Below are 22,216 nucleotides of genomic sequence, written 5' to 3' on the forward strand. Positions count from 1 at the left end.
GCCACCAGAGATTTATAATCCTTCAGTCATTTAAAAGACTGTAATGGGAATATTTAGGTTAGAGAAGAAGGAATGGAGCTCCCTTTAGACGTGTGGTGGTCGAGACTCCTGCCTCTGGAAACAGGTTTTATGGTTTACTGATTGTTTTATTATATTGCATTGCATGGCTTAGAAGTGACAAATGTCAATAACATGGCATCGGATCAAATGTATTATTAAATATTTGTTCTTCTTAATGGAGCAGTTGATACCAAAACAATTAGTACATTACTGCCACCAACTGTTTATTCTGAACACATTCCTTTCTGTTTCTTAATTTATCATTTGTCACTATTGTTAGACACACACACATAGACCAACCAAACACATTCTCATGTAAGAAACCAAAACTAAAATAACATTTGAGTTAATTATTTATTTAATTAATAAATGCTTGGCTAGAAGTCGTAAATGATTTAATGTGTGTCATAAATGAAGACATTATAACAGATTTTGTATTTATTCTTCAACTTAACTGATACAAATAAACAGTGAAAGTTGGCACTTTTGGCCCTCCATAGAACTGCTTTCCTTACTAAACATTATTGGTGCGTGGCGTTAAATTACGTATAAACAAAAGGCATAAACCGTATGGAGACTCTAAAAAAAAAGAACATTTTATGAGTTGTGATTGGCTCAAAATTCTCCCCCTCTGATATGTTTTTTTTTCAGACCACGACACAGTGAAAAGCATCAGTGTTTGAGCTCTGGCTCTCATCCCAACACCTCAGTTTGAAAAGCAACGTGAATGTACTTCAATCTGTTGCCCCCATGTGGTGGCTATTAGTATAGCACTTAATATTCTTTGTCTCTCTCCCCCTTAAACACACACTTGCAAAAGCCATTGCAACTTCATGTCCTCAACAGACGTCTATCTTTTCTAGACCATGAGCACTTACACTTATTACTTTAGGCCCATTGCCAGTATTTGTGTGTGTTGGTACATGTAGATTGAGGTTACTGCGAGGAGAAGTACTTCGAAAAAAAATTCAGTTGTGTGCAAATATGTATCCATCACCTTAATTCGTAGCATATTTGCACATGCTGTACACTCATTGCTTAGTGTGTTTTCACATGCGCATGATACATGATAGTGTGTGTGTGTGTGTGTGTGTGTGTGTGTGTGTGTGTGTGTGTGTGTGTGTGTGTGTGTGTGTGTGTGTGTGTGTGTGTGTGTGTGTGTGTGTGTGTGTGTGTGTGTGTGTGTGTGTTTGAAGTGCCTGTCTTGTGGCATTTATGAAACCAAAGAAAGCTGGGCAGCTTCACCGTGTTGAAAGCAAAGACTGGTGATCCTGCCAGAGAGCATATGTGATACACATTCATGCAGAAGGTTATTTAAATCTGCAAATCCAAACTATCTTATGCAGCCTACACACCAAAGCCTGGGCTTACCTGTCTATATATATTAAATTATGCAATCAAATTCTCCTATCAACACCTCAAAATGTGTTAAGCCCTGTTATTACTGTGTTTTACTGTTGCATTTGAAGAAAAAAAAAAATGTTATGATCATCCCTTAATTTAGAGATTGTAAGAAGATCCAGGATAGAGATACAGGTAGTTTAAACACAAAGGAATAATTGTGTGAAGCAGATCTTCTCGTGTGATTTTAGTGTCAGCACGTGTGTGCCCATGAGAGACAAGGTGAGAGAATCACTTGGCCTGCATCGAGATGAGCCTTTAAGTTTTTAAGTGCAGTGCTTACCACGTGCCACATGGTAGGACAGAAGGTGATGTCTGGCTGCTGTCTGAGATTTTATTAGAGGCCTCTCTGTGTCCGTGCCAAGAGGTCCAAGAATATCCCTGTTTGCAAATATGCTTGCTTAGGATCTCCATCTGTGTGCCTCTGTCAGAGCATGTGTAGCCCTATGTGTATCTTAGTTGTAAAGTTTTTTTTGTCTGCTCGTGTGCTCGTATTTATGTATCTTTAAATGTGTCTGTGTGTATCATTGACATGGAAGTTAAATTCAGAGAGGATAGTTTACACTGCACTCTTACAAGTGACAGATTGTTTGACATTTCAGTGTTTCTCTTTATGTTTTATCTATGTTATATAGGCTACTATATATATTCTTAGTTGATTTACTAGTTCTGCTAATCAGCCGTGCAGGAACGTTCATGTTTTTAACTTTAAAATCACCAAATGGTAATGTTTTGTTCAAATACTGACACTAACTGATTATAAAACTAATGCAAACATAGACATGAGATAGAGTTTAACATTATTGCATCCAGTTAGCCTAAATACTCATTCTTATGTCAATAATTCTTAGCATAATATGCAATAAACAATGTTTACTACTGGTTTCTTGATTGCAGACAGAGAATGACAAAAGCAGCTTTTCAAATCTAACCCATTTTTCGAGGGAAGGTGTGGGGGTCAGAGGGCCTAGGTATAAAAGTCACGGCTTGCCACTGGTCCCCGGTGTGTAAGGAGACTCACAAAGTGTCAGAAAATACAACCCTCTCTCTTTTCCTCTGTACACACATCTCTAAAAACGGGGGTACAATGGAGCTGATCATGACGTCATTACTAAAATGTGGGCTGGCTTTACGTTGAACTCCTGGCAAAGTTCCGCCCACCGTCCAACCTTTCGTCCCCATGTACAGTCGGCTAGCTGAATCCCCTCCTGCAGCTGTGTGTCTGTGTATTCAGCAGGATGTCTATGGGAGGGACTTGGAGTAAAGTTGTCATATATATAATACATACAATTGCACTGTTCTAGCGGTAAACACTGAATAAAGAACACGTCAAGCTATGTGCTGTATCAGAAACAATGCGCAACGTGTTTTGGAAGTAATATGATCTTTGTTTACATTGGTAAGCATTGCTAACACTCAGAGCTAACGCTGTACTGGAGAGAATATGTGTAAAGAAGCCGGATGCAAAAAAGGTACTCACCTTGTGGTAAACTCGCGAGAGAGAAAGCTTTTGAGCTCCATACTGTTTCAGAAATAATCCTTGATGTGGTTTGGAACATAATATGGTGTTTAATCAAGGCAGCGTTTAGCTGAGTTTCTGCTGGTAGAAAGCCTTCTCTTCACAGAGCTCACCGCTTGCATGCAGAGGCTCAAAAGGGGCGTGGCCAGCAGCAGCTCGGGTTACATTTAACGCTACGGACCCAGAATCAGCACTTTTGTAACAGGGCTGAAATAGAGGGGTATGAGGCATGCTACAACGGGTGATCTGTATATATGTATAGATATGGCCCTGTTCAAATATAGCATAATAGGTGAGCTTTAATATCCATAAGTCCAAGAGTTTAACAGACCTGGTAACATTAGCCATGTCAACTTTGACACTGACGTATCGTACACGCGGTTCCGTCACGTTGAAGCTTGCCAGTGGGCGTGTCTGGCGCACGACCAACAACCAATCAAATTAATCTCCCGCCCCGGACACACAAGCACGCAGTTTGATTGGCTAGCGCTTGTACTGGCATATGATTTGATTGGCTGGCGCTTCCGTCGACGCTTGAAAAGTTGAACTTTTCTCAACTTTCACCGCGAGCAACGGAGGCAAAGCGAAGCAACGGAACCACAATTCAGTTCGGCAAAGCGTGACGTCACCCCATTCAAAGTGAATGGGAAGCGTCTCCGTTGAAGCATTATTTTGTATCCGTTCAGAAAGGATGGAAGTAATCATAAATGAAACATGAGTGGGTTTATAAGTATCCATCGCCAATTTGTTCGAGGATGTCATCCATCATTTCACATTTTTACAAGGAACTCAGCAAAATGACTGTAAAAGGACAAATCAATTACGAACAATGATAAAAGCCAGTCTGAATATGGCGAGAAAAACAGGATGACTAATGTCTGATGTGTGGTTCCCAGCCTCAACAAAGTCAAAGGCCACCAACCCTCAAAGAAAAAAACCTACTCTGCAAGCAGTGGCGGCGCCAGAGCATTTTTGTTGGGTAATCTATGGTAGGGCTAACCCATACAGTGGTGGTGCTCAAGTCAGTATTTGCAATGTAATTACATACACGCTATATCGCCCCCTTGACAGTGAAACGCCACGCGTGAGGTTTAGATTATTTCCCTGTCTCAATCAAAATGGAACTGTATGAAATAAAACGGCACATTTGTCTTGTAGTAAATAAAAAGGGATCACTGTGAACGTGACGTATGATAGTACACGTTGAAGATCCAATGGGGATACTGAATGGCGGTTTCGATTGATCTCAATCAATAAGGCATGACGCAGATCCAACGTTGCGTTGCTCTGATTGGCTGTAGGTCTATACAAATTGCATTCGGAGGCATTTTGATCTGACCGCGGGCGCTGATATTATAACGCCAGAGAATTTCCACACCTTTAGTGTATAAAACTCCCCCACTACTTAGACTATTCCTTGCACCCCTCTTATAGCATAAGCCCGAATGGTCTCAACCATATTGCATCAGTAACGTGCACTTGTTGTTACAGCAGGATCAGTTTGTGTGCTGTGGACACGACCCGTATATTTTCGCAATCCGTGTTCTCAACATTTAGCATTTTGCTTATTATTTAATTGAATTTGCATCACTTTTCATGGTGGGGCTAAGGTGAGGCTAAGCCATTTCTTGGTATGGCTGTAGCCTACCCCAGCCATACCCTGGCGCCGCCACTGTCTGCAAGTTACAGATGAATGGCACAATGTTGAATGTGCAATAAATGTGCAATCTCTTCTTACGTTTATCCCAGGGTCTCGTCTAATTTTCCAACAATTCCATTGAATGTATAAATCAATAGTGAAATCATTAGGAAACAGTACCTTCTGTATTATTGGTAACTGTCATAAAAGTGGAATTATACAACAATACTAAACCTAAACACCACAATATCATAACAAGTAATCCACCAACTGTCAAATGAATTTCATGCATTTTTGCTTTATTTTGCAGAAAAGAATTAAGTAAAATAACTCAGATAACTGATTATCTAAAAACCAGGCACCACCTGAAAAAGCTGTGGATTTTGTTATAAAAATGCACAGATTTACAGAGATGTTGATTCTCAAATCAGCAGCACTGGCCACTTCCCATTACAGGAAGTGATTCGCTTGATTTTGAAGTATATTGCCTAATGTTACTTTGAATCATGTCAATAACATTGCAGGTCCTTTTTCTTTTTTTTACATTTTTACAACAACTTACAACCAATAAAGACTCTGAGATCCGAAGTAACTGTAAGAGGAAGGTTGCACATTTCTGTTGAATACTGCTTTTATTATAAAGGCCTACTTTGGCCATCGGAAGACAAAATAAAATGGGGAAAGAAAAGGTCTAAATCTATCTAGGTCGCCCCTCAAATATTTGCCAAGCATGGGAAACAGTTGTTTCCATGTTTTGTTAATCCATGGATTTATGTTCTAATATAACTCATAACTTGGCATTACTATGAGTAAATTAAACAAGTCAAAGTTGAGTACACACAAAAGTATTAGGAAAACAGTGACAAAAGCCAATGTCTGCGTCTCGACTAATGGAAACGACGTAAGAGCATAAGGCAGACATCAACAAATTGAAGGAAAAGTGAATAAGCAAATGACAAAATGTCTGTTTCCCAGACTGCACTCTGCACAATTTAAGTCTGGCTTCACACAAAAACACTTCCAGTAACAGAGGTAAAAACACCCAACCTCAAAAAATATATATTTTAGGCAGTTTTTTTTTATTTAAAAGCAGAAATGTGAAGTGTGTCTGTACCAATGAGAGCTGTTTTCATTCAATTTGAAGGGTTTGACACTTCTTTGGCCCGAAATGATCAGGGAAAGCAGGGACATAGGGTTGTTTATTTGGAGAAGTTATTATATTTCAAATGAATTAAATCAAAAAAAAAAAAAAAAAAAAAAAAAAAAAAAAAAATCCACTTGTTCATGTATTTTATACATAAACATGTGTCCCCTCACAAGTTTCAGGAAAAAAGATTCTCTCTCTTTTTGTCCTGATCCATTTATATAAAAACCTGTCTGAAAATGAGCTGATCAGATTTTGGCCACTTTATGATGTCATAACGATTTTTTGGCTTGTGTAAGCATTAGCCAAGTTAACCCCCCCCCCCCCCCTTATCACCTGAATCTCCTCCTATACCCCTTTCACACCAACGGTGTTTCAGGGCCGGTTCGGTGCTGGTGCTTGAAAAGCACCGGGTTTTCCTGTTCACACCGCAGCGGAGCAGCGTCATAGCTCCGGAATCCGGTTCGTTTCGAGCACCAAAATGTTGTCCGTCTAGAAGCAAGAACCGCATACGTCACGCTTACGTCGGAGGGGGGCGAGATTAACCTGAGCTAACACTTACAGTAAGGCGAGTACGGCAAATAAAAGTTGTAACAAGCAGTAGTGCTGAGCAAAGTGACTAGAACGCAACCACACACTTTATAAAGTCAGGCAACACTAACCAGGCTTCGTGTGATTCTGTTTATTTGTACCTTACTTTGACCATCCGTTCGCTGTTATTGATCATTGTGGAGAGCAGGCAGACATTTTGTTTGTTATTATAGCAGCTATCGGATGGAATCAATACATGGGCTGCACAGGTTGTCATGTCCGACTATCACAAGTAGAATCATAATGAAAAATACGTCGGTAAAAAGCCGACGTAGAAAACTGCTTAGCAAGTAGTCAGTTTAGCTTCGGTTGCTATGCTAACATCACCCATGTTATACCAGAGAAACTTTCATAACAGCGTTGTGATGCCAAACAGCGTCAATTCAGACTGACACCAAACAGCGTCAATTCAGACTGACACACATTCACTTAAGGGGAACTGGGAATATGTATCAGCTGCTTGTGTGACAGTCAGACAGTGAATACTTTAGAGCCGTGTGAGCTAACCCGGAGCTAACGGGAGAATACACTCCCGTTGAAGAGCAGTCAGCACTGCAGCGGTCGGTAAATGCCGCTGAAACACATTAATAAACAATGAACCACGGCACTCTGGAGAAAAGTATAAGGTTGGAGAAGTCGTTATTTAATTTAATCTGGCTTCGTATGATTAAAAGCAACGCAGTCCCCGGCCCGTTGTTGTTGTGAGGTGAGCTCCGGCGTTGGGGAGAAACTCAGCGACGTAAACTGTGACGTCATGACGCAGCAGCGGCAGCACCAGTCGGGCTCTGAGCGGTGTGAAAAGAGCCGGTGCTAAACCGAAGAACCGGTTCTGAACCAGAAAAGCTCTAGCACGGAGCTTGAACCGGAGTTGCGTTGGTGTGAAAGGGGCACTAGAGCACCTTTAGTACTTTTCACCGTACTTTTCGCGTTTAGTTCCGTGAGTACCCCTTATGTCGCGTTCACACCAAAAATCGTACTTAATCTCGGGTACTTTTACCCCCATTTTTAGAGCCCGCTGGGAGAGCGTACTTTTCTGTGGGTGAAAAGTGCCCCAAAAGTGCCCCAGTGCCTATTGGCTGGGCGAATTGCAAACCACGCCCGTACAACTCTGAAAATGTTGTGTGGAGACGCCATTGTTTTTCCTCGCTACAAAAACACAACGCTCCGTGCGTTGTGTTTGTTTTTGAAAGCAGTTATGGCAAGCATCAAGAAATGATGAGGAGGTGTCGGCGCTTCTGGAGATCTACGCCGAGGACGCGACCCAGGGAATGCTACTGAAGCCAGTTCAGTAGCTTTCACTCGACCTGGGAATTGTGCACAGCCGGCTAAATATAAAGAAACTCAGGACTACAAACGGCGGATTCAGTGGCCAACGATGACTACCACGACGAAGGTAAAATCAACTACATGCACTGGGGTTTTAATCTGCACAATAATGGTCTCAGATGTACTTTTATTTGCTCAGTAGATCAAGCTAGCCATGCTAGGCTGGATAGGCTAACACCGGCCCCGAGCTAGCTACATCTAGCTAGCTAGATATTCTCGGCCGCTCTGAAAACGTTTTGACTTGTGAATAACTGTGTAGTGTTTCTGTAATTTGCTTCACTAACTCATGGCACTAATCGTCTGTTTCAGGCGAGGATGGACAACTCTCGGGATTGGAAACAAGCGAGCTTTGCATTCTAGATCACAGCGCCTCGTCCTCCTTACCAGCAACCAAACGCAAAGGTACACACACTGTAACTTTGTCTTGAAAGAACGTTACGCATCGAACTGATGTTCACAATCATGTTTATTTCATAATATTCATCATATTTTATGTTTAACTTGCCTCAACAACATTAAACAAAGTTCAAGCATACATGAAGCACTCTTCAAAAAGGAACAATCCTCCGTGTTTGAACCTCTTAAATCGCTGCATAGCCGATTTATTTGGACTGGATTATCCCAGAGAGGCTAAACATTCTTTATAACACAGTTTCAGATTTGTGAAACCTTTAATTCTATTTGTGAAAATACAAAAAAGAGAGATTTTAGTGCTTTTTCGCATCCTGGCCACATTAGACCAGGTCCTGATCTACCACTATACCTAGACTCATCAAATCTGGACTGGATTATCCCAGAGAGGCTAAACATTCTTTATAACACAGTTTCAGATTTGTGAAACCTTAATTCTATTTGTGAAAATACCAAAAAAACATTCCTAGTATGTTGTAAAACTACATGGCGACTAAACAGATCTTGTATCTTGCTTATTTTCCCCTCTTAGGAAAGCGGACACGGGATGCGAATTTCTTTGACACCGCCCAGGCGTTGGAGGACCGGCGTGCCGTGGTGAAAGAGTCGATGCACGGGGATCAGATGGTGCTGTTCACCAAGGCCCAGGAAACGGAGGACAAGATGCTCACCAGTTCATTTTATATTATTGTTATTACTGTTATTATATAGTCTTGATACAACTGACACTTTATTTTATATTGATAATGTTAATTTACATGTACAACTTCTATTTTATTTACATTAAAAATGTGAACTTCTATTTACTGTTAAACAGATCCTGTAGCTTGCTTATTTCTCCTGACACTTTATCTTTAGTGACCTGTGTAGCATCCTATACATCACATGTAAGTGATTATTCTGATACCATCATGTTTCATCGGTTATAAACTGGCAAAGCTTTATTTGTCATTTATTTATCATCAATGTTGCAACCTTGTGGAGGAATGGCAGGGGCACATACACAAATATGATAATTTATATCATTTTAAATATTATTTGACCTAAAACTAAATGTTTTTATGATTGTCCTCTGAGGAGGACATGTGGATTTGCAAACTTTTAATTCCCCCCCCCATTTTACACAACACAAAATGGAGTCCACTATGGGCCGAAACTAACATGTATGTTTATGGCAGACGGACGCAGTGGGTCTCAGGAAGATATATATATATACTAATAACGGTGGGTTTGCTGCTGAGCCGATTTACTGTGCATACAACACACCTGGCACAGTTTATTGTTATTATATTGCCACACTGTACACTATTGTAATGTTGCCTGTCTTGACTGGAAAATAAAAGAGAAACAAGCACTGTACAAAAGATTAGCTTTATTGTCAAAATGTTTACAATTTACACGCTGTTCAGATGCCTCATAAAGCTGGGTCGCCCGTAAGGCAGTCCATTCGTCCCTGTACTCATTACTTTCACAAAGGTTATGTAATATGCAACATGCTGCCACCTGGATTGTGATCTTGTAGTCGTTTCTTTTCATCAAGCACCGCCACCTGCCCTTCAGTCTGCCAAAAGCGTTCTCCACCACCACTCGTGCTCGGCGAGTGCTTGTTATTGTACGCAAGTTGCTCAGGCTGCATTAACTCAGTTACAAAGCTGTATAACATGAGCACAAACAGCACAACTTCAGTCGACTCCATCTCCATCATGTCTGAGGTCGGAAGGTAAACAACAGACGCCTAATGTACAGCGAGTGGGTGGGCGTCGCAGTATACGCGGGAAGTTTTTCTTCTTCTTCTCTTGTTTTGCAGCGGATTGCAAACAACTTTAAGGTGCATACCGCCACCTACTGTACTCGCCGTGAAGTGGTTTGTGGCCTGCCAGTAAAGCCAAAGCAGAAGAAGAAGAAGTGACGTCAGCGGCTCATTTGCGTAATCTTCCCTCAGGGAAAAGTACTCCGGTGTGAACGCGATCTGTACTAAGTGCCCTGGGGTAAAAAGCGCCGGGGCTCTTAGTGCCGGAACTAAGTACAGGAAAGTACTTGGTGTGAACGCGGCTATTGTGTTCTTTTTAACCAAATATCTCTCAGAGGGGCGTGGGGAGTGGCTCCTTATTTTCATCTAAAGTAAAAGACATAGAAACAGAACTTTTGGAACAGGGCTGAAACAGAGGGGATTATGGGATGCTGCAATGATCTGTTTGGTATTTCGAGCAAAACACTTAAGAGACATGTTTTGTATATATCTGAGACCTATAATTTATTGATGAACTACATTATAATAGTGACACCTTTAATGTGGCTCATTAACTTGAATTAAAGACAAGCCACATTCAATTCTGCCCTTTACTATTTCACACTGGGCAAGTAGCACAAATATACATGTGAATTCAAAAACAATGCATGATTTGGATATTCACTGAAGAAATAAAACCTATGAAGAAATGTAATACCAAGCAATTTGACGTATATATTGTTGAAATGTAATATATGAGTATAGTAAGATAAGTAAGATAACAAACCATCTCAAAACCTCCGTAATTAGATAATTTGCATGTTTTTGGTGGATGTCTTAGGTCACCTTTGAGGGGTTTTAAACTATTAACACAACAATATCAATTAGTTTCCCACATGGCCTGTGGTACATTGACTCTAAGTCCACCTATCACTGAATGTTAGTGGAGAAGCAGGCCATTGTTATACTTCTGACAACAACAATTTGAGAAGCATTAACTTGCTTTCATATTGTGGAGGTTTTTAGAGGCTCTGTACTTACATGACAAACAGTTTGTTCTGGTCTTCAAACAGCATTCTTTTTTAAGTGTGAGGGGGCACAAAACAAAGTGACTCACAAAATGACTTGCAGTGATGTGATGGATTATCCTCCCTACACCATTTACAAGGAACTTATAGATCAAATGTGTTAAATGTCAATAAATCAACGTGAAATGTCATAGAACTATCTTGGGAAACCGAATATATTGAGTTAGAATGTGACGAATGAACGTTTTTCATACAGGAGAAATGCGTCCAAGATGGCGTCCAAGAATGGTATGTGAGTAGAGTAACAGACCGCACTGCGACCAATGCAATCCAGACGTCAATTCAGGGCATGCTGTGCTGGTGATGGACGTCCACCAACAAATGGGAGAAACATTTGGTCATTTATCTCCTCCACCCCCTTTCTTAACTGTGCCTATCTGATGAGTAGAACAACACCCCCGTGAATTGTGGTCATGTGTATCTGTATTTGTGTAGATAATAAAGAGGGTTTACAGTATTTAACAGAAAGCACCTATTTTGATTGGCTTTAACTTACATTTCCGACCTTACAGTTCCATTTATTTGGCAAAAACAGAGAAGAGGCAATGTTTTCCTTCAAATGTTATGAACTTCTTCTCTGGCTGTCTTACAACCTTTTGTCATATTTTCCAATGCTTTATTGACGAGTCGAGAGGTACAGCTGAATGTATTTCTCTTCAAAACCGGCTTATGGGTTAAATGGCTGCCAGAGATCGTTTTCACATTTTTCCATGCAAAGCTTCTCCAACTCTTTAAATTGTTCCACAAACAGTCTCCCCAACTGAACCCGAGTTTCTGCTTGCACACACTCCAAGGTGGTTGTTTGGAGGACAAGTACCAGAAGAAGAAGTGTACCTCATCAAGAAGTGATTGATCTGTAAAGGTGATAAACATTGTAAAAGGTGAAGGTGTTATTTAGAGCATCTTACTTGTTTCGTGTAATAGTTGTGTTCTTTGTTGCATTTTGGCTAGTTAACAGTAGTTTTTGGATGTTGCTTGCTCAGAAATCCATACCGATGACTCCTTCAAATTATGTGACGACCTGACTAAAGTTGAAGCCTCCCCTCCTCCCTCTCCTTCTCTCCATCTACCCCTCGCTGTCTCTCCTCCCCCTCCCTCCTTCTTTCCCTCTGTGTTTTTCTCCAGAGACCTCCAGCTTTTGAACACCACACTGTCTTACCTACTGGCCTTCCACCCCACGCACACAAAGATAGAGAACCACAGGTAAGCTTGCATGTGGTTGCATGGATTCATGAGTTCCTGTTTGATTGTTTCTCTGTATTTCTGTTTTCCGGGTGAGATTATCAGCTGTCACTGTCAGGCTTTTGGGTAGTGGCTATTGCTGAAACAGAGAAGGCAAAAATCCCAGTGCATGGAACAAAAAGAAAAAACATTTTAGAAGTTTGAGGATTTGCATAATGTTTCAGAAAAAAATGTGTATTTAGCTAGATCTTGCATGTTTATACAGATCTGCAGTGGCTATTTAAACTGTTTAATAGTTTTCTGTGACTTTGGGGAAGGATCTGTTCTGCACTTGGATCCAGTTTCTGCATTTTTTATGTGTCTGGAACTAATCAAACATGTTCTGCATTGTCTGCAGGGTTGATGTTGTACAGTCATGATCCTAAACTAGTTATATGTCTGATTTAAGTTGTTTATTCTGTTGGTTTTCTTTGTTGTTTATAAAATGAAAGGATTAACATCCCTGTATTTAGTGCTTCATACCATCAACATATGTTTAACGTGAGTGCATTGATGTACGTATATCTTTATCATGTACTACTCAAACATCTGTTTTGCATTATTGCTCAATAGCTTGTTTGTGTAGAAATGTACCAAGTTGATAGATGAAGTGCTGCAGATGAAGTAATGCAGTTAGGTTGAAGCTGCAGCTGCAATGATGTGGCTCGACACAGATAATTGAATCAAGAAATCTTGCACTCATTGGACTCTTTTGTGTTATAGTTTTATTTTATCCTTCATTTTTTAATTTGATGCATTAATACATCCTACTTTGGCTTTTACTATGAGGCTTTTATAAAACATATCCATTAATTAGGGTTAGGGTTCAATGCTGTTATAAGTTAACATTTGTTGCTTTTGACCCCTCTTACCATTCTAACATATCTTCTGCTTTCACTTTCCTTCTGTCTGTTGGATCTCCAGAAGTAATGTTACCTCTTCGTCTACCCCTGTTGTTCCTATTGGTCAGTGTGGCCCTGTGCCAGTATGATGATTATGACTACCAACCTGCTTCCCGGTATGGGCCCTCAGGACCTAACTGTCATCAAGAATGCGACTGCCCATACAACTTCCCGACGGCCATGTATTGTGACAGCCGCAAGCTCAAGTTTGTTCCAGTAGTCCCTTCAGGAATCAAGTACCTGTACCTTCAGAACAACCTGATAGAAGAGATCAAGGCAGGAGTGTTCGATAATGTTACCGATACCCTTCGCTGGCTGATACTTGACAACAACCAGATTACCAATGCTAAAATAGAAAAGGGCACAATCGACAAACTCAGTGCCCTGGAGAAGTTATTCTTCAGCAACAACAACCTGACAGAGCCAGTCATCCCTCCCTCAAAGTCCCTTGACGAGCTGAAGATTATGCACAACCAGTTGTCCAAGTTCCCTTCTGGACTGTTGAGTGACAAGGAGAACTTGACCTCCGTCAATGTTCAATACAATCAGCTAACCTCTGATGTCATTGGGGGGGCATTTAAAGGGCCGAAGAAAATGCTGTCCCTGGATGTGAGCCACAACAAGCTGAAGAAACTGCCGGCTGGAGTGCCCGGTTCACTGGAAATCCTCTACGCTGACCACAACGAAATTGAAAGTGTTGGAGCAGGGTACCTAGGCAAGCTTCCCTTGCTGCAGTCCCTGAGGATCTCGCACAACAAGCTGGTGGACTCCGGAATCCCTGCAGGAGTGTTCAACGTGACTTCACTGGTGGAGCTGGACCTGTCCTTCAACCAACTGAAGTCCATCCCTGAGATCAACGAGAATCTGGAGCAACTCTACCTCCAGGCCAACGAGATTGAAAGTGAGTGGAAACTCTTTACTCTTGTTTGACTATTTTTCTAAAGGTGCTTTGTGGATCTCTTTTCATGTTATGTCTACATTTAGTATGCCTCACAAAAGGTTTCCTCATCATAAAATGTGTAAAGTCTACTATTTGGAATATTTGAAATTGTGAACTGTTTAAAACCATGTATGCTAGAGTATGGTCGTCCTATTTGCTTTCTTTGCAGGCATATTGCTATGATTCTTTGGGCGTTATTGTCAAAGCATACCTTTTGAAGCCTCGTATAAGAGGTTTTGATGGTATATAATAACTTTTGAGTAATTTGTTTTTCTGCCAACATCCACAACCTTCTCTCCATTTTATTTGTTTGCAGAATTTGACCTGACAAGTCTTTGCAAGTATGTGTCGACTACAAGCTTTTCCCACCTGAAGCATCTGCGTCTGGATGCTAACATGGTCACTCACAGCAGCATGCCCCCTGAAACCTCCAACTGCCTGCGCGTGGCCTCAGATATCATATTTGAATAAGGACCTCCCTCAAATCTATGCCCTCTCCATGACCCCCTCTCCACTACGATGACACAGATCAGTCCAAAGGCTTCTGGATTCAAATGATGTAATATCTGTAATGTCATCTTCATCATATTAATTCATATCTGGAATTAATCAAGAGCTGGGCAAATTTGAGATACAATATATGGCAATACAAGCTATCAACAATTTGGCAACATATCTCACCAAACATGCAATAAAACGTTTGGATTCATCAAACATCGTACAAGAATTTGGGATATTTGGCTCAAGGTATGATGTGTGATCTCAGTGTTCTAATGAACATGAAGGTATACAAAATACAAACAAATGTAAAAATTAAAGGACCAAACGTTTTATGAATAAAAATGTATTCATTTACTTTGATAATAAACACACACTTTACACATTCCAAACTTGAATTTGGTGATATTGAATACAGACCGAATGGAGTGAAAAATGGCTCCAATGTCTTAATTCAGTCGTCAATCGTGATTTTGTTGTCTGTCTTGTGTGTTCCAATGTTAAGCATGTATAATACAATGTGGGTACAATAATTAATCCATTGCTGTGCAAAGGACCAGTAAATAAAGGACTGCGTTCTCAGATTCCAATGTATAATGCCTGATGTAAGAAATTATGAGCAAATGTAAAGAGCAGTTACATAGACGTATCATTTGTAAACAACTTTCAAAATACCAGTGTTTGTTAGTCGTGTCTGCCTTCTTCATAAATGGTGCATTGGCTGAAATACCATGTTTTCTGAATGATTGACTTCTTTGAGCTATAAAATAAAACAAATCGATAATTAAACCCAACCAATAAACATCCTTAATGCCCAAGAGAAGAAGAGAAGAATGAAGGAGACATGCTTAAAAAACATTGGTACTAACCTTGAAACGACTTACTCTGCTCAGTTAAACCTTGAGGTGATACTGTAGGAGGTTTTTCTGGAAATCATGTCAAATGTTTCTTAACGTGAACTCATTTCTAGCTGTCTACTTTTATGTGCATTGCTGATTTGTATACATTTGCATTACCTGCATGCAACCAATGGTACCATTCTTTTATAATAAACTACAGCTTTTGCAGTTAAGGCGCTTTCATTGTTATGTTGTTGTTCACCATGTTTAAAAATGGCTTCTTATTAATACAACTTGGCAGCAGTGTCATTTGGGTTGATGTTATTAGAATAATGTTTTTTTGAACGTGATTTTTTGTGTGGCCTTTGACTTGGTAACCGCTCTTGGATTTGCTGTGAGGAAACCAAACAGAGATCAATAAACTATGTTTCCAACATATTTGTATGATGAATAAATGTTGAGCATGTATGGAAACAAATTTGTGAAGTCATCTCATTTTATTGAGCATAAACATAATTAACATTAAGGATTGCCCTGTACATTTAATGTATTTGCTTATCTAAATGTACTCAAAATATACTTCTAACAATAGTTAATGTTTTTTGAATAATGGTTTATTAATTGTTGGTAAAGCAAACATTAATTCTATATAAATCCAAAGATTATAAAAGAAACATATATATTTAGCTAATTTAATAAAACTATTAGTTATGCAGGCTTTATAAGGTATGTTTTATTAAAAGTTGTATGAATTAACCAAATGTTAGTATTCTTTGCATTAATGTCCCTGACCACACAGTGAATTTGCTGTACCCAAACCTTGAATAATAATAATAATCGTATTGCTCTTCAATGGTTAAACCTGTAGTAGGAGTTACATTATAAAACCAATCTCTCACAGTCTGCTTTTAGGAACAAGCTGAAGCCAAGAGAAAGCAGCCAACAAACAAAACAACAAGTTAATGGAGAATACGTCCATTACTACTGGGCATGATTATTTCCACATTACTTCTTATCCTGTAAAGTGTGCTTTTTTTGGCAGCTACCATCTTCCTTTCTGGCCTTAATCTTTGAGATTTACAAAAGGAAAAGGCTTTTTAAATGGATGGAATATTTATTTATTCTCTATAAGGTCTGTTGTTTATTTTTCAGGTATACAGTTTACATACAGGGCCCAACTGTTTTCAAGGAGTCATACCTTGTGGCTTTCCCCTGTATCACGGTTTGCCCATATTTACATTCATGTACTGTAGTTACAGAGAGAACCTATGATCTGTCCCCCATTTCGAAGCTGACGAATGAAACAAAAAAACAGCTGGTCCTGGAGGGATGCAGGGGTTGCAGGGTTTAGCACATAACCGCAGTTATAAGCTTTGTTATTTCAATGAAATGAATCTTGGATTATTCTTTGGCACAAATCAATTATTATTTTTAGGAGCACATTAACAAATGTGGTGGTCTGTATTTTGAATATTTATAACTTCATAAAGTTGTCAACTCTTGCTGTGGATTGTTACTGTGAGATTTAGCTGCGGTTTAAAACAAGCTATTGTGCATGTGGCATTGTGTTACTTAGTAATAATGGACACTAAACTGGAGCAACATTCTTCATCAGAAAAAGACTCTGGATTATGTCAAAGCCTAAAATGTCTGCTATTCATTATTAGTTGATGTCTTCCAAACAGTATCAGTGTCCAAAAAGTCTGGGAGCAACTGCAGACTATTCTCCTAGTTTTGTACTTCTGTAATCGTAAGATTTAAATAACGTTTTTATTCCACAGTATTGAAAGACAAGACGTTAAACTGACTATTTCATAGTCAATTTCTTAGGATGTATTTTTTGACATAAACCTGTCACTTCATTTAAAGTATAGATTGTGCCCTTCCAAAACTGTGCACCAACTGAAACAATTACCACTAATTTATGTTGATGTGTACCACATGTGCTGACACCACTAGTTTCTTCCAAAAGTCTTAGTCAAGAGTTCCTTACTAGAGCAGACACTATTTAAGATGGTTAGTTGATTCGATTCCTGGCATTTATACAAATTATGTAAACGGCTTCCAGATGTCCCATTTGATTTAGGCTACTGCTAGGTGTTTGTAATTAGATCCAGCTGTAGGGTTGAGTTTCATTTTATTTTGACTCGCTTATGTAAATGAAAGTCGTCTGTCTTTAAGGTGCCGAGTGGTCATTTAAATACCCAACACTTCCTTATGCCATTTAATACATCTTGGGAGGTAAAGATATTATCAGTCTACTCACAACCACTACCATTACAACATGCTACATGTTTGTTTTAGCAGCTTTCACATTTCCCCTGTTTTAATATGGTCATTCTACCGATCTCCAATCTAGGACCATTTCCTCCTCTTCCTCCTGTGTTACCCTTATTTAAATCATGAGTGCAGCTCCTGCTGCCCGTGTCTAGACAATAAAGTCCTTTTATAAAACCTTAAACCTCACATCCTCCTGCTTGACGATAAGTGAAAGTATTATCAGCTGTTGAAGACTGGCAGCCAAATTCCAAAGACCCTCCTTTAGTCCAGACCACCTCCAGCTGTTCTATCTTTTTTACCGCTGTTGTTATTATTATTCCTTGTCTCTAACTTGTCTTTAGAGTCTCAACTCAGACGTTTCAGAATTGCTGTTTGCTATCTCCCTATCTCTTGTACATTCTCATCCTTTTCCCTTAAAGTTTAGACAGATGTGTATACACACTGCTGGAGAACAGTGACAGATAGAAGGAGGGGTGTCAGCAGCGAAGCGAAAGATTGAAGCAACCCTAACCCTAACCCTGGAGGGTCAATGACCGCTACATAAAAAGAAAGAGCTAGAAACTCCAAACTTGGTACACACAAGCAGGGGGGAGACACATGCACGCAAATCAAATGTGTTGATTGTACCACTTACCGTTCCGCTGTTATATGAGGATCATACCTTTTTGCAAGAATGGGTTTCAATGACCGCTACATCAAAGGAAAAAGCTAGAGGCGCCAAACTGGGTACACGTGACAGGAAGGAGGAGACCATCAGAGACGCCACATTTCATGACTCTTGCACTCACCGTTGGGGAGTTTTTTTTTTTGTATTCTAACCCCTATTCCAAACCCTAACCCTAACCCATAAGGAGCTGAATTATCGAAATAGGTTAAAGGCTCCACGTTTACTGGAATTACACATGTCCATGATATTTTATGGATAAGCCAATATAAAACGAATCAAGTAGAACTTTAGTATTGCCTATCTTTGATAGTGATCTGGGGCTCCTGCTCTACCGCACTAGACAGTGTTGTATTTCGGAGCTGTTTCTGGTATTGACCAGGTGTTCAAATTCTCTACAGTGACAGTCAATCATATATTATCCCTTATAGGCATCATGGGAAAAACTGCAAAAAGAAGACATGTGTTTGAAAAAGAAATGAATTAATCCACCTGTAAAAAGTCTGGTGTGAATGTCTGAATGAAAACCCCCCTAAGCTCCTCTGTAACTTCACCTGACAGCCTACAAAACACACCGAACGGCCTGTGAGCTGAAATGAGCCATGAAATGGTCGTGCACCCATCCCCCCCCCCCCCTGCAAGCCCTCCTTCCTTTGTCGACCAAATGGTTAAGTTGGGTGGAGTGACAGCAGATTCACACTTAACGCCACACTGATGACTTCACATTTTACAAAAAACAAGGGGACAAAACAAAAAGAGGCGGAAAAAACTGCTGGGCTGGCAGAAAAGTAGACAACACCATTTCTGAAAGGACATCCCAACTCTCCCACAATTGTCCTCCCACAGACAACACATGCTCCATCCTCTTGGTTCAACTGGTGTCCAAGGTGCAGCCTTTGGGGAATTAAACTTACAACAATACAAGTGTAACAGGGGACACTCATCAGAGTTCATTGGAAAAACAACAAGAACCAAACAGCACCTGACTGAATGCAGACCTCTCACACCTGTTTGGGGAGCAGGTAAACGTACATACTTAATACATCTGTTTAAAGGCTTGGGCAGTGCAGTTTTCAAATGTTTTTTATCTGAATTATCTTCATCTTTTGATGTGCTGCACCTTGCTAGCATCTGTTCCAGTACTTGCAGTTTAAATGTAAAAGGGGTGAAGGAACCTTGGAAATTAAAAAAAGTATTTGAAAGTGTTTATGGGCATGTTGTTACATGCCGTTTTTCTTTAATTTGGTCTAGTTTATGAATTACAATGCTTAATGTCCGGACATAGATAGATTGATAGACACAATTGTAATCAATCATTTTGCTAAACTATGGCTCAAGTGTATAAATAACACATATCTTGGAAAGTAACTTTCACAGCCAAACCAGTTATTTTCCACATTATAATTATCCATAAACACAGTTACTTTCTCAGCTTTATAGGCAGAAAGCCATGTGAACTTTTCCAAATGTTTCAAAGTCATGTGGATTTAAGTAGAGCCTTCAAATGAAACCGATCCTGCAAAATGTATGCAGTTAATAATGATTAACATAGCTGGCTCGGACACAAAGCCCCTTGCAGGAAATCAGCATTATCATATTCCTCTGCATGTGTTACTTCTCAGTCTACCAGGCAGATTGTAGTCAAGATTTATTCATAGTAATATATATTTATTTAAGATGAGATACATAAAGCCCTGAATGACAATTTTCAATGGTTGGGATGTTCAATTTTAAATCTTCATACGCATTATTAAAGAGTTGTTTGTTGTAAGACTGGAATAAGTATTTGGTTACTTACTATTTAGTTCCCTGTAAAAAACAGATATGTCTCCTTTTGGTGTAATTGCTGACTAATTCATGATTGAATTCAAAAACGTTATTAAGGCTGCTGGTTGGCCATAGTAGTAGAGTGGCTGAGTTATTGGTAATAGAGGCTTCAGGCTGTCCTGTTGCTTTTAGACTGAGACTATTAGTAGCTTCTGCTGCCTGTCTGCAAACTGGTTTGAGAAAACATAATCTTATTTAATTGTTATGCATTCAAAAAGCAATTATATACTTTTTACTTTCAGAAAAAATGATTATGGATATCTCTAAATAACTACACATGCTGTGATTAAAAGATAAAGAAATGGAGAATGGCATGCAAGGAAGTGAGGTTTACTGTCCTAAACAGCCAAGATATTTAGTACAGTAAAGTTTCCATTCATCTTAATAGGAATGTGTCTTCAAAGTACAGTTTCTCTTAATGTGCGGAGGGCAATCACCGTTCACAGACACACCTTGGCAAACAGAGGAGGAGCTCTGATGGGATTGCATGGCTGATCATGGATAAGTGTTGCCCCTATCCTCACACAACTCAACTGGGATTATCCTACTACATTCAAGCCTTTACCGGCGTCATCCCTTGGAATCAGCACGATCTCATGCGAGCATGTTTAAAGGTCACCAATCCTTACGCTGGCTAGTTTCTACATACACAATTTGCCAGGTCAGTGTGCAGTGAAATCCCCAAGATTATGCCTGACCTCCCTCCTATTAAACCATCACCTTACATGTCTGAAGACAATGTTTTGTAGTTAAGCAGTCTTTCATCTTAATGCTTTAGCAGTATTCTCTCTCTTTCAATGTAAACTAAGGTATTCATCAAAACAATTTACCCCTAACGCTAACAGCCAAATATGTATGATGCCCCACTTGTTACGAAAAAAGTAGGTTTGACTAAATTGAACCCCATGACAATTCAAAATGCTGTTGCATTCAAATGATATTCAGTATAAAAGGGTCCATCTTTTTGACACAAGTGAGGTCCATTTAAACATTTACACCAAATCTGACCCAAAATGTATCAAAGTAAGGCCATATCCTTCCAGGTGAATGATGGTGATCATGTGCTTAGAGTCTTGATCTAATTGGCATCTCGCTGGCATTCGGAGACAATCCTCTCTGCACCACAATTATAATGAGCTCTACTTGTTGACTTTGTGTACATTTTAAAATCTCTGTTGACTGCAAACAAGGTCAGACTTTACAACTTGCATAGATTTGCAGGTAAATGAATCCTGAATCCGATCGCACCTTGAACCCTGGACAAAAGATTAACAAAGGACACCAAGGGCCAACAAAAAGAGGACGGGTTGTGAAGCCAACAAACAAAGTACACTTAGGCTTGTATTAGCCTGTTTGTAAGTGGGCCAGGTCTTGGCTTAGCACATTATATACTAACATGGGATTATGACCTTTGATCCTGAGAGAATCTCATTGGCCAGGGGAAGCTTTGGTGTCATCATGAGTCACAGGTTGAATGAAAAACGTGTGGTACAAATACAGAGAGGAGAGAGGTACAGCCTCATCTTTTTGGACTACGCCCAATAACTTGCTGAGGAACAGCAACACAGGCAAAAGGGACTTTACCAAGTTCAAGGTAAGATGGGTTTTTGGAAAGCAATGGACAATGAAACATCTGTTTGACATTGTTAGTAGTTTAGTAGAAGTTTGTCTTTCGACAACTGATTGGATTTTACCTTTGTGGAAGCATGGATCAGGCTTTTATTATTTGCTCCACATTTCGTATCCCAAAGCTGTGTCAAGAAGCTTTGACTGCTGTACAGTGAGAGAACAAATCTTTAAAAGCAGGTGTGCCGACTTTGACTTTGAAGTGCGTCCATCCTTGGAAAAGTGTGGCCTACCCCAAAATGAGTTCCAGACAAACGTTGAGTGCATCAAGAATGTAAACAAGCACCAGATGGCAGCTGAGATGAATCAAGAACATGCTTATAGATGGTTGGAACGAAGATGATAGCTGACTTCAGATTATGTTCATTTCACCACTCTTTTTTGTTTTTACCCTTCTCTGTTACATAGCATTGATTGTATTGCACTCTTAGAACTTTTTGTACCCCTGTTTATAGTTGTAGCATCAATAGCATTGTTGTATCAGCTGTACAAAACAAAGCAAGTGGACTTC

The 22,216-nt window shown here is 39.8% G+C and overlaps 1 protein-coding gene across 1 annotated transcript; it reads left to right on the top strand.

The window, feature by feature from the left end:
- The first annotated feature begins 12,033 nt into the window (after positions 1-12,033).
- Positions 12,034-15,786, top strand: lum (lumican). The gene is made up of 3 exons (XM_034133637.1): positions 12,034-12,111; positions 13,054-13,932; positions 14,288-15,786. Exons 2-3 carry the CDS (start codon positions 13,059-13,061, stop codon positions 14,440-14,442), a joined length of 1,029 nt encoding a protein of 342 aa, XP_033989528.1. The 5' UTR covers positions 12,034-12,111; positions 13,054-13,058; the 3' UTR covers positions 14,443-15,786.
- Positions 15,787-22,216: the final 6,430 nt, after the last annotated feature.

The sequence above is a fragment of the Trematomus bernacchii genome, unplaced genomic scaffold (assembly GCF_902827165.1).
Source record: "Trematomus bernacchii unplaced genomic scaffold, fTreBer1.1, whole genome shotgun sequence".
Taxonomy (NCBI): domain Eukaryota; kingdom Metazoa; phylum Chordata; class Actinopteri; order Perciformes; family Nototheniidae; genus Trematomus; species Trematomus bernacchii.

Coding starts and splice junctions, on each gene's coding strand:
- lum (XM_034133637.1), top strand. CDS start 13,059: ATGTTACCTCTTCGTCTACCCCTGTTGTTCCTATTGGTCAGTGTGGCC. Junction 13,933..14,287: donor CCAGGCCAACGAGATTGAAA/GTGAGTGGAAAC, acceptor ATTTGTTTGCAG/AATTTGACCTGACAAGTCTT.